The following is an 11996-nucleotide window of genomic DNA, read 5'->3' on the forward strand; positions in this document are numbered from 1 at the left end:
ATAAACTTTGACCATTTGGTCTAAGGCGGCACCAGCTCTCCACAGAGATTACCAGCCAAGTCTTCCACTCTACAGTTTTACTCTTGCCTATGCAATTCATATCTATCTTCTAGTTTTAACATGCAGAGATGATTCTTTCTTGCATTCTTGTATTTGTTTTATGTTGGTTTGGTTTGGTTTGGTTTGGTTTGGTTTGGTTTGGTTTGGTTTGGTTTGGTCTGGTCTGGTCTGGTCTGGTCTGGTCTGCTTTGCTTTGCTTTGCTTTGCTTTGAGATGGGGTCTCATTATGTAGCCAAGGCTGGTCTCAAACTTGCAGTGATCCTCCTGCCTCAGCCTCCTGAGTGCTGGGATTGTAGATGTTCACCACCAAGCCCAGCTTCCCTGTATTCTTTAAAGACCTTTTCAAATACCCCAAAAGTTGCTTTACTCAAGAAAATGCATTCATTAAAACTGCTCTGAAAATCAAAAATTATATCTGCCTGTTATATTTCCTGAAATCACTGCTGGAAATTATTTTTAAAATAAATTACTGATTGGATCTAATACATGGTGCTAAAAAAATTTTAATGACGCATTTCTGCTAAATGCTATTACCACAAACTTGTTTGTATGTTCTCTTAATGCTCTAGATAACCTCTGTTTCAACTTTAGCATTTGTTTCACCAAACTAAAACAAGTAACTTAGTAAATAAATTCATAATATTGGTGAGTTTTTCCCAACTGTTGAAAAAGAAAAAAAGAAGTTTGGGGGCTTTGGGGGCTGTGCGTTATATCACATCTTCTCATTTTATTTCTAGATAATATGGGTATTATTTCTACTGGAGCTACCGGTTCCATGATATTATTCAATTAAAGACCTGCTGCAGTGCAAATCTGCTCAAGACTCCCCCAAGCAGTGAATGATATGGACTCCCCAAAGTCCCATGTTTTTCGTTCATAACTGAGCATCATTTGTTTAAGGCCCAGAGCCTCTGTAATACATCTCTTCACCAAATACCAAACTGCCACTTCGCTTCTGGCAGCAGAGTCAAAACAGAGAATCTTTCTCCAAATCAAGCATAGAAAAATGAAACCAGGAGTTTGGATTTGCTCAGAAATAATTAGGAACTCTGGGGAGGGCTGGAAGCATGAAGTTTCTGCTCTCCTATCCTTATGCCCAGACAGAACAATTTTCTCACCACAGAAAGGCAGAGAAAGAAGTGTTGCTCCCGTGACTTCTGAAAGAAAAGCAAGCGAAACTCCATCATGGACTAGGACTAAAATCCCGTAACTACAGTGAACTAGACCCTCCAGGGTTAGCTTTCACGTGGAATTCAAAGGCAAAGTCACCTCCAGCCCCGCCCAAGTAATTTTTGTTACTGGAAAGGCTTTTTAACATACACAGAGAACACATGGGCCCAGAAATCAACACTCTGATGAGATCCAGTATAGGAAAATGTGATAGATTTACATGGACAAATATCTCTGATGCAGAGTAGCAACAGTAAGACAGATTTAAAAAAAAAAAATTCTTCCAAGGACTCCCTCCAGCTTGCACCCCAACCGACAGCCCCGATCAAATCTCTACTATCTACATTTAGCACACATGTCAAGATTGGTTCACAGTTCAGCAAACCCAGACTGTAACCCAAAAGCATACAGATCCTCTAACACTAACTTAGGGGGAAGTTTCTGCTTTTCTTCCTAATTCAAATATGTGCTTCTGTGGGATATGAGGAAAGCTGGTTGAGGTTAGGTCAGCTGGGAGATCCCAGGAGCATATAAGGCAGCATTGACTATTTTAAGTGAAACCATTTTAATAGACAGCTGGTTTAGGGCCAGACAATGGAACACCAAGAAGAAGGCTTATTGTCATCCTCCACAGTAAATCATGCATCTGCTCACTGGGAGGAAGGTAGTCTGCTGAGAGAGCGACAAAGACAACAGTAGTTTAAATAAATCAATGTGTTTATCAGGAGTGAAGATGGAGGTCTGCTACAGAGATGGGCAGGAGAGGACAGAAATTATATGAAATATATTAGGAATATAAATCAATTGATGGTGACTCAAGTTGAGCTTTGTACTCTAAGAAACAAAAAATACAATTGCATGTTGAAAACAGTGTTTACATTAATCCTGCCAAGGGCAAATAAATCCCTTAGGCAATAGAAATGCTTGCTTGTACAGGAAGAAATGTAAAATAGTAAGCAGCAATAACTTCATCTCAACCCTAAAAACCTATGTGATACTGATTAAAAAAAAGTTGTCAAAACTGAACATATTTTGTGCAGATTTATTTTTCTGATGAACTGGCCTCCCTTTCTGTCTGCAAATAAACAAACAGAAAATACAAGTATTGTATACTATTTTTTAACATTCTCGTTACTTTCTGGCTGAGTTTTTTCAAGAAATTTTTTAAGTAATTAGTTAAAGAAGAAAATAAAAGCATGAGTTATTAAAATTTTCACACCCTGATGCAACAATAGTACTGGATATTTTACTGTTCGAGGATAAAACACCATCAATTTCAAAGGCTCCATACTAATTAATCTGTAACATCTTTAACCATAAATCAGTCAGTCAGTCAGTCAGTATCCTAAGGTGATCTGGTTGCCACAGTTTTAGAAGGCATCTTTGAAGTGTAGGCTTATCCCTGTTTTTCTAGACTATCACTAGTTCTTAAAAGTTAAGTGAAACTTACTACAGTTAACACACTGTAAAACAAAAACTATACAGCGAACATACACTAACATCACACACTTCAGCAGGATACCAAAGGAAGTACACAGACTTGAGCATGGATGTTCTTTGTTTACTTGTCTAATAGTTTTAACCCCTTGTGGTCCAGGCCCAAATAAAGGGAGCAAAGAGAATACTTTTGACTTTAGTTCAACAAAATGTTTTTAGACACAAAATATTTCCATTAGGAGTCTTTGTTTGTTTGGAACCAAAAAACAGAAAACTTGCCACCATTCGTTTAAAAAACAAGTAAGGAAAGAAAGAAAGGAAGAAAGAAAGAGGAAAGGAGGGAAGGAAGGGAGGAAGGAAGGCAGGTTATAACACAAGCTCCTAATTTTTCACTTATATCAAATAGTAACCTTGAAAATCTCACTCCTCTTTCTATATTCAAAATGAGAGCTCAAATCTAATTTGTCACCTGAGAGAACAAGTTCATGAATGTACAAAATACCTCTTTTCATCAGAAGAGAAATGTCCTTTGAATTTGAACTATCAACAAACCTTTGGTAGCAAATTACTAAGAGCTGAACTAATCAAAAAATAATATGAAGACCTCCAATATCAACACACTGCCATAATAATCAGTAGATTCAGCCACCAAGTTCCACAGCCTGCCCCTTCAAAAGGGTGATAGCTAACATGAGCCTAAAAATCTCCAATAGGTGAAAGAGTCTTAGTTAAAAGTTAAACCATGCCAAAGAAAACACTACAAATCTGACATTTCATAAGCAATTGTGTCAAACAACAATCCAACATTAACAGTGGGATAAAAAAAATTTTTTTTTTTTGCTTCAATTAGCAGCTTGGCTACTGGTGAACAAATTGCAAAGATGTAATTTCAGCTCAGCAGCTAAGCAGGCCCGTTTTCAGAAGCGAATTAAGAAAGTGGCAAAGGAATGATATCATATTCAGTATGCTGTTCAGTTCCATCCCAGCCCTGAATAAACGTGAACGTATACGAATGCAGTGAGCTTTAGAACACATCTTTTATGTCTCAAAGAACCAAAACCCCTTATACGATGCAAATACCTGAAAAAAGAACTCTATCCATCTAATAATCTCATATTTCTTTTCTTAGCAGTAATAAAAGATTTTTTATTCATATGTAACTATATTTACATCTATATTAGTAGATACGCTTGACTTTGTCAACTCAATAGAGCAGCAATAATAATAAAATAATAAAAGCAGCTAATTTATTAGCACTTAGTATGTTTCAGTCTCTATTCAAAGCCCTTTAATACGTCTGAATTCATTTCTGTCTCACAACAGAGCTTTGGGATGGGTGCTACCATTATTCCCACTAGTTTGATTCCAAGTGCTTATATATTTTAATTACTCGCTCAGACCAAATCTTTCTTGCTCAACAACTATGTAAACAATTCACCAATGTTCAAACACTCCTTCATCCCTCTCGGCAATATATGTAAAGACAGAGATAACAGACTGTCTGTACAGTCGTACAAGTTCGATAAATGCATCCCTACTAATATGTTCATTTTTAATGCTGTTCAAACATTCACATGGAAACAGCTCTAGCGTAAATATCCCCGAACAAATGGCTGTATATTATCCAGGAGGGAGCAGTTGGACCGCCAGACTGGGGAAGTACTAGGCCATCTGGCTCCGGCAATCTCTCCAAAACCATCAGCTTTGTTTTCACCCCCAGACTCCAAACAACACATTTTCCACTGTGATGAGTTTATATTTTCCCAAACACAGGTCCTGATCATGCATAAAAATTCCAAACTTTGCCATTCTTCTATGTGCAAAGAAATTTAAATCACCTGCATTTTTGACATGCTATCAAAAGAGACAGAAAGCTACTGAAATATGGCCCCTGGTTATAAACTTGCTCCATCCTTTTGGTTTTGTTTCCCCAAATGTATGGAAGGACCTCTCCACTGGCCTAGGGAGTTCCTTGGAACTTACTGATATGTTAAAAATGTGTTTATTTACCACTGAACAACTATGAACTAAAATGGTGGTTAATCAAATCTACAGAGCTGTTGCAGAATATAATGAAACAATCAATAAAGAAAAGCACATTTGTATCAATAACTTAAAGTACTGGGAACATTAAAAACAAATATATACAGAAGTCTGCCTGGGAGGAGAAATCTGAGGGGCTTTCCCATTATTGTGCCTTGCAGCCTGCACAGTGGTAGGACCTTTTCAGCATCTCCTTCCCACGTTTCCTACCTTTAAATCCATACATATAAGGATTATGTGACACTGTTTACTCCTCTCTAAAAACACTATTATTTCAGGGCAGGCAATATAGTGTTTTTGATAACTTTATGGAATTTGATATCCTTCAAGTATTGCTGTAGAAAATGTCACTCTTTTCAAGCAAAGATGGACAGAAAAGAGGGGAGAAGAGCTAAAGTTTTCTGGGTTTTTTTACTATATAAAAATAAATACCTCGCTGAAGCAATCACATACTGTAATCATATTTCAAGTACTATGAGAAAATCTGAAATAAGGCATATTAAACCTCAGACCTCCCCCACTGGGCTCATGTGAGCTTCTGGGATAGATACTGTTTCTGGATGCAGCGGCCATAAACTTCTGGATCCTAAAGGGGTTTTTGCATGCTCACTAATAGAATACCAAAAACAGCAATGACACGAAAACAATCTATTTTTAGTCCAGCTAAGCTTGGTTTTGAGCAACCCTTCCCAAAAGCAAGACTTGTTTTCTAGTTGGTGGGCAGTTTTTAAAAATACTATGTCCTATGCATTTTATAAAAGAGGCTTAGGGATAAGGAATCTCAGATCTTTACAAATTCACTTCTCATGAAACTTCTTCATTCCTGGTAAAGCCCAAAAGTAAGAGTCTTTACCCAAAAAAGCCTAATGAGACACTTTGAAAAGGTGTGAAATACTGTGTCATACCAATACATCTTGGTTGATTGAGTACATTTCTGTTTGATCTCAGTGTTGCTAACTCCACTCAAGATCAGGAATAAGCTATGAAAATGCAGAATGCACAGCTAGTTTTGCATGCTGTTGGCCCACGATTCCTTTTGAATTTTAACACCAGCACATGCATCAGGGATATGACGTCACAAACACCAAGTCAAATCTCTGATATTAAAAACACTATTATAAAGTGACTAAGCGGAGACACTTGAGCGGGAGATAGGTATTCGCCCCACAATTACAATATCATTAGAATGCATTACATAGCCAAAAGTATTCTGTTCTGCACTCTAAATATCAAAATCTGGAGGAATTTCACAGAAAAAAAAATGTAACCATTTAATCAGCTAGCTTTTGTCAAATTTTATATCTGATAGAAGGGGCCTCAGTATATTTAAGTAAAAACCAAAATTTTAAGAAAGTTTAAATCAGATCAGGTATTTAATTATCATAAAATAATTTCAAGGCAAATGAGGAATCGCTGTTTTACTCATTGAGACTGAATATAAATTATTATATCACAGCTAGGAAAAGTCAGACTTCTTCGCGCTGATCTATCTGCTTTTGGGAGACTATTTTATTAACTATGCACAGAAGAAGCTAACCTACTTCCAAAGCTTGTACAGCACTAACCAAAGAATAAGCAACTAGCTAATGAGCAGGGATTGCTTTCAAAGTGAAAGCTACAGAGAAGGTGGTTGTTTAAACAATCATTATGAAAGCACAGGTATATCTCAAAATTTCCCTTTTCTGGATATTTTTGCACTAAGATAATTACTAATTCTTTTTCAGGTCACTCCCAACAAAAAAATATAATTGCATATATAGCAAACGACTTTCCAATACTTGCTATTATAAAAACAAACCACATTTTCTTCTTTTCTCTCTATCTGTCCTCTTTCTGCAGCTTTTTTAAAGCTCTATAACCTTGTTAGTGAAATGTATTTGATGTATTGCTTTAGAAAAATCAAAAGATTATTCTCCCCTCCATTTTCATATGTGTATGTAAAGTCAATTAATTTCATAACGGGAAAATCAATTCTTGACGGCACACTGTTTAGCGAGATCTAAAATAAAGTTTTAAAGAGGTTTAAATCAGATAGAATCACTTCAAATATGTCCTGATTTTGTGCTTTTAAAAAATGTTCATTTCACAGTGCTGCCTATAATTTAACATTTGAGTAGTCAACGTTGCACAAGCCTTACGTACTTATCGGCATGTGCTTTTAATCTTTTAAAAAATAGACCCTAATAAATACATATGGTGTATGTGTTAGAGTTCACACTCTCCTCCTCCTCCTTCCTTCTCCCCCCATGAGATTGGCAGGAAAAGATAGCCAGGATTTCAAAGGCAATTTTGAAAACAAAACTGCACTTAAGACTGTCAGTTTTTTGGTATTTTAAAAGAAAAAAAGGTTACTGAATTGGGGCTTTTGGGTTTCTGTTTGGCCGAAAAAAATTTAAATAAAAAACAATGTCCAAATGAAAGAGAATTATCCTACCTAATAATACAACCCAATTAAAGAAAATAAGACCAAGGCTAAAAGTATAAATGGGAATTTAATCTAAGCCATCAACTACAAAACAAACAGAATCATCAAGAAAAGATAAAATTTTAGGGAAATAACATGAAATTGATCTTAATAGATATTTATTTATTAATTTTAAAAATAGATTTCATACCCTCTATTCTGCTACTTGGGTCACAATGAAATAGGACTGTAATAATCAAAATTAGCGTTATTAAGTTGATTCTTGGGAGTAGATTTTAAAACTCCCAACAACTTCTTAATATGCATTTTGTACAATATATTTAAGCCATGGCCTACTGAAAAGCAATTTTTAAATATGCATGCATACCTTAATTTGAAACTTTCTGAACCACCTCCCTTATGAGAAAAGATCACCTCCCTTACTCTAAAATGGGAACATTTAAAAATAACAATCAAATAAACAGATTTGACTCTCCTGACTAAATTGCTAGTTAGGCATAATGGATATCTTCACCAGAGTGAGGACTCTTTTGTTTGACTTCTTTCTCCCACCCAATAAAACTGTCTTCTTTCTGCTACCAAGCTCTCCAACTACCTAACCAGCTACTTCATTCTGAAACTAAACATTTTTTAAAAATTAAGAAGGAGGGGGAAGAAAAAGAAAAAACTCCTGTGCCTCATTAAAATGTCAGGCCTCTCTTCTGACTCGGCTCATAATTGTATCTTTTAAACCATAACTCAACCTTAATGTATACTGCCTGACACCCGCGTGTTGAGGAGCTTAAGGAAACGCGTCTATGTACCTTTAAGACCGCAAGCTCACTCATGCTGCCTGGCTTCCTGCCAAGCTTGGAGGCAAAAGCGGGGAGGATTTTTTGCAAAATATCCTCTTAACAATTGTTGCTCTCTATTCCAACACTACCCTCCACCAACACCCCCTTTTTAAAATATCTGTGGAGTGGTCATCTGTGCTCTGGCCCATCTCCCCATTCCTGGGGAAGCCTGGGCCTCCACCCTCCGACTCCTCCTCGCTCTGGGCCCTCAGAGTTAGGCCGGGCTGACTCGGGTTTCAGAAGTTCAGGTCTTGCCGCCCAGGGCTTCCTGGGCATCTTTGGCACCCTTGGCGCTCCCTGGCCAACTCAGGGGAAGTTCAGCCCTTGCTGCCTTCCTCAGCACCATGGGCTGGGTTCGCAGGGCCTGAGCTTCCCTTGCAGCGACAGCGCCCTCGAGCATCCCGCCCACGCGGAGGCGCCAGTGCGCGGCCGGCCTGGAAGGCTGCGCTGCCAGCGAGGTCGGGGGTCCACCCTGGCTGTCAGAGTTTGGGCTCCAGCCTTCCTGCCGTGCAGCAGCCACCTTCGGGACCCTCCCCAATCTCGTGACCCTAGCGTCACCCCCACGGCGCGTGCGGAATTAAGCAACTTACTTGTTTGGTCATGGAGTCAATGAGGCGCACGTAGAAATCTTGCTCTGTCCTTATCCCTAGAGGGAAAATGAGGACAGGAGAAGTAAGTGAGAGGGACTCCGCTTTAGCTTCGAGAGCAGCAACTAAACACAACCAACAACTACCTCCACGCACAAAGAAAGGGGTGCAGCGCGGACTGGAATCCCTGCCTGCCGCCCTGGAAGGCACAACAGGATGACCTGTCCACTACCCAGAGAGGAGCCCTGGCCTCTAGCAACCCCGAGTGCAGGTTCTGCAGCTAGGAATGGAACGGGACCCCCACCTGGCTACTCTTCCTTGGTGGACAGCAGTCCCTCTGCGTCCCTGTCCCCGGGTGGCCACCGCTGCTCCCAGCCCCCTGAGGCTAAGGGGCCTTGGGCCTGGTACTTGGGCCAAGTGGAAAGGTCAGGCCTCGAGAAGGGAGAATGAATGGAAGTGGCCCAGAAGGAGCTGAGGCCCCACACCTGGCCTCAAGTGCACACTGGACTACAGAACCGCCCTGGGGCGCCTAGGGCCCTCCAAAGGAGGAAAATTGAGAGAGGCCTGTCCTCCTAGAGGATGGAGGCGGACGGCTGCGCTTCGCTGGGGGGCTCTCCTCCACTTGGAGCTGCCCGAACCCCAACCCTGCCCCAGCCCCCGAGCCCCAGCGCGCCGGCGCAGACCCGACAGGAGCCTCACCATTGCTGTAAAGGAGCTGGAGCCGGTAGTGAATCCCGTTATTGGTCTTTTCGCTGTTGGCTTCCTAGTTTGCAGCAGGACACAGAGGCACAGGAGACGCAGGAGAGAGGTCGAGGTCGCATGAGCAAGTGGGCCAATTCAGGGGCAACTTTCCCCCTTTCCCCAGCGGGGACCCCTAGTGGGTGAGCCGGCCAGCCCGGCAGCAACAGACACTAGGGTAAACTGTGATTCCTCCTCCGCCCGCATCCCAAACAGCTCTCTCCCTTTCCAGAAAATTCCTCGAGGCGCGCACGGGTGACCCCCGTCCCAGGGCCTGGGGACATGGGCCTGTGCTATCAGAGGCAGGCGCTGCGTGGTCTGGGAGTCCAGGGTGGGTTCATCCCAGGCGCCCTGCCTCTGGACTGTGAGGCCAGGCTCACCTGGCTCCAGCTCTGGGGGCTCCATGCGAACTTTTTTGGAGCCTGACCCCATGGACCGGAAGCCTAGATTCGCCCGGGACGGGAAGTGGCTTCGGGGGACCCCTCACGGGAGTGTGTTATGAATGCTTCGCACTCACAGAGGAGCGCGCCTGCCCAGGCGCCTGAGCCTCCTCCCCAGCCGGGGACAGGGGAGGCGGCACGGCGCCCACTTACTTTTTCCTTCTCCACGAACCCCACAAAGGCTGTCCTCTCGATCTCCACAGGCTGGCCCTGTCTGTCGTAGAGGGCCAGGACGAAGTGGAAGAAGTTGGATTTCCGCAGATTGGAAGGCGGCTGCTTCTCAAAGTGAGCCCGGGCCAGACCCACCCCGCTGTGGCCAAAGACGCAGAGTTAGATGTCTAAGCCGGACGCCACCCGCGCCTCCCGTGTCACCCACAACATAAGAGCGACCCCTCAAACGCCCACCTCCTCTGCCCCCAAAACCTCCAGTGGGCGCCCTTAACAAGCCCTCAGGCGCTCCAGGTGCAGCCAACGACAAGACACCTATACCCCTGCATGTGCTGGCCCTCCCCGCCAAGGACAGAGCATGTCCTCAGAATACGCCAAAGAGGTGTGAAAGTTTTGTTCGGGTTTCGTGAGTGAGACGAAGCTCTATTAAGCTTTTACTCTGACCTGAAGCGCGCTGCGTGGGGAGGAAGAAAAGTAGAGATGCGTGAGGTGAAACTAGTAAGTTCAGAGAGGGAAAAAAAGCTCAAGGTTTACAACTTAGGTGGAGAGGGCATGGGAGAGGGTTCTCGACTCCTCTGAATCACCAGTCTGAGGTACTGGGCAGGTGGGAAGGATGAGGACACGCTCCACTGCTCAGGGCTGCAGCCACCCTCCGGGAGAACTCCCACGCCCCGGGCTACAGCGGGCACCGGCCTCAGAAGCTAAATTTCCACCCGAACAAACAAGCTTCTGAAGCATCCCAGGGTGCCCCTCAGAGCTGTTTAAGGTTGGTCAGTGTGGGTAAAAGAACTGGGATGATTTAAAAAGGCCTGCGTTGACAAAGTTTTGCTGTTCTCCCGAAATCCTCAGACTCATTCCAGAAATCCTAAGGGCCAGGGCTATTAGTGGAGTGCACCCGCCGGGCACTGGAGGAATGGGCGCCCAGGGCGCCGGTGGCCACTGACAGCGGACCTGCCCTACACAGGCGCACAGAGCCACAGACAGACACAAACACGCGCGCCGCGCACACTCACTTTCGCTTCCAGCCCAGTTACCCAGTTCACTCTCACTACCAACCACCCCCAACCCTTTGCTGGACGGAGGTGGGAACGCGCCGGGAACACTTGTCTCCAGCCCCGGGAAGCTGGAGATGATGTAATTAGTCTTTTCCTTCTTCCCCTTCCGCACTCTCTGAATCCGATAGGGCCTGGGGCCACCAGATTTCCCACTCTCTGAAGCCCAGCCTATGGCCAGGAATTAAAAGGGGACCATTTCTCGCTTGGGACCAGGAGCTCCAGGAAAGGATACTGGGTGTGCCCAGAAAGTTCCTCAAGTCGGCCCCCCAGGGCAGTGGCTCCAGGCCACCCGGTCTCGCATCTTGGGGAGCTTCCAGGGGCAGAGCGGCTGGAAGGGGCCAGGGTGACAGGGGGTGGGGAACACTTTTAGGAGATGTCAGAATTAAAGTTGGGAGCCGCTATTTCTATGGATGGACTGAGGAAAAACCGAAGCTGGAGGGAGGGAGGGAGAACCAGACAGGAGAAATAAGAGAAGACTCCAGGGGGCAATGGGAGAGAAAACAGCAGAGGCAGGGAGGGAAGCGAAGGAGAAGAGAGGGAAGCGAGGGCAAAGAAGAAGAAGGAAAGGTGGAACGGTGGAAAGGAGGAGTGAAGGTGAGAGGGAAAGGACAGAAGAGAATTAAAGACGGGGAAGAAAAGAAAGAAGGGAGAAAGGAAAGAAGAAATGGAAAGAGGAGCGGAAGAAAGACTGGAGGGAGGAGAGAGGATAGAATAAAATAAATTTTAAAAGGAAAAGGGAATGAAGAAAGAAAAAGGAAGGAGACCGGATGAAAGAAAGAAAAGAAAAAGAGGAAGGAAAGCCAAAAAAAATGAAGCCAGACAGGAAAGAAAGAGCGATCTCGTAAAAACACAGATATCCAACATCACGCTGGTCAGACGCCTCTTCTGGGGTGAAACAAAATGAAAACAGTCGCAGCCGAAGCAGCGGAGAGCGCCGGCCAAGCGCGAGCTCCTCGCAGGCAGCCCCCGCGTCTCCGGCCGCTGGCGACGAGAGCAGCGCAGCCGGGGAGCGCTCAGCCCCGGCGGCCAGCGGCGCGGAG

The 11996-nt window shown here is 43.8% G+C and overlaps 1 protein-coding gene across 1 annotated transcript in view; it reads right to left on the reverse strand.

The window, feature by feature from the left end:
* The window catches only part of Ebf1 (early B-cell factor 1), a gene marked incomplete at its 5' end in the record, with an annotated part of 385808 nt that extends 375765 nt beyond the window's left edge, over positions 1–10043 (reverse strand). Inside the window, 3 exon segments of the mRNA XM_013508845.1 lie at positions 8559–8614; positions 9255–9318; positions 9887–10043. Of these exon segments, the coding sequence (XP_013364299.1) occupies positions 8559–8614; positions 9255–9318; positions 9887–10043 (277 nt within the window).
* Positions 10044–11996: the final 1953 nt, after the last annotated feature.

This window comes from Chinchilla lanigera, unplaced genomic scaffold, assembly GCF_000276665.1.
Source record: "Chinchilla lanigera isolate Chin_1 unplaced genomic scaffold, ChiLan1.0 scaffold00007, whole genome shotgun sequence".
Classification (NCBI taxonomy): domain Eukaryota; kingdom Metazoa; phylum Chordata; class Mammalia; order Rodentia; family Chinchillidae; genus Chinchilla; species Chinchilla lanigera.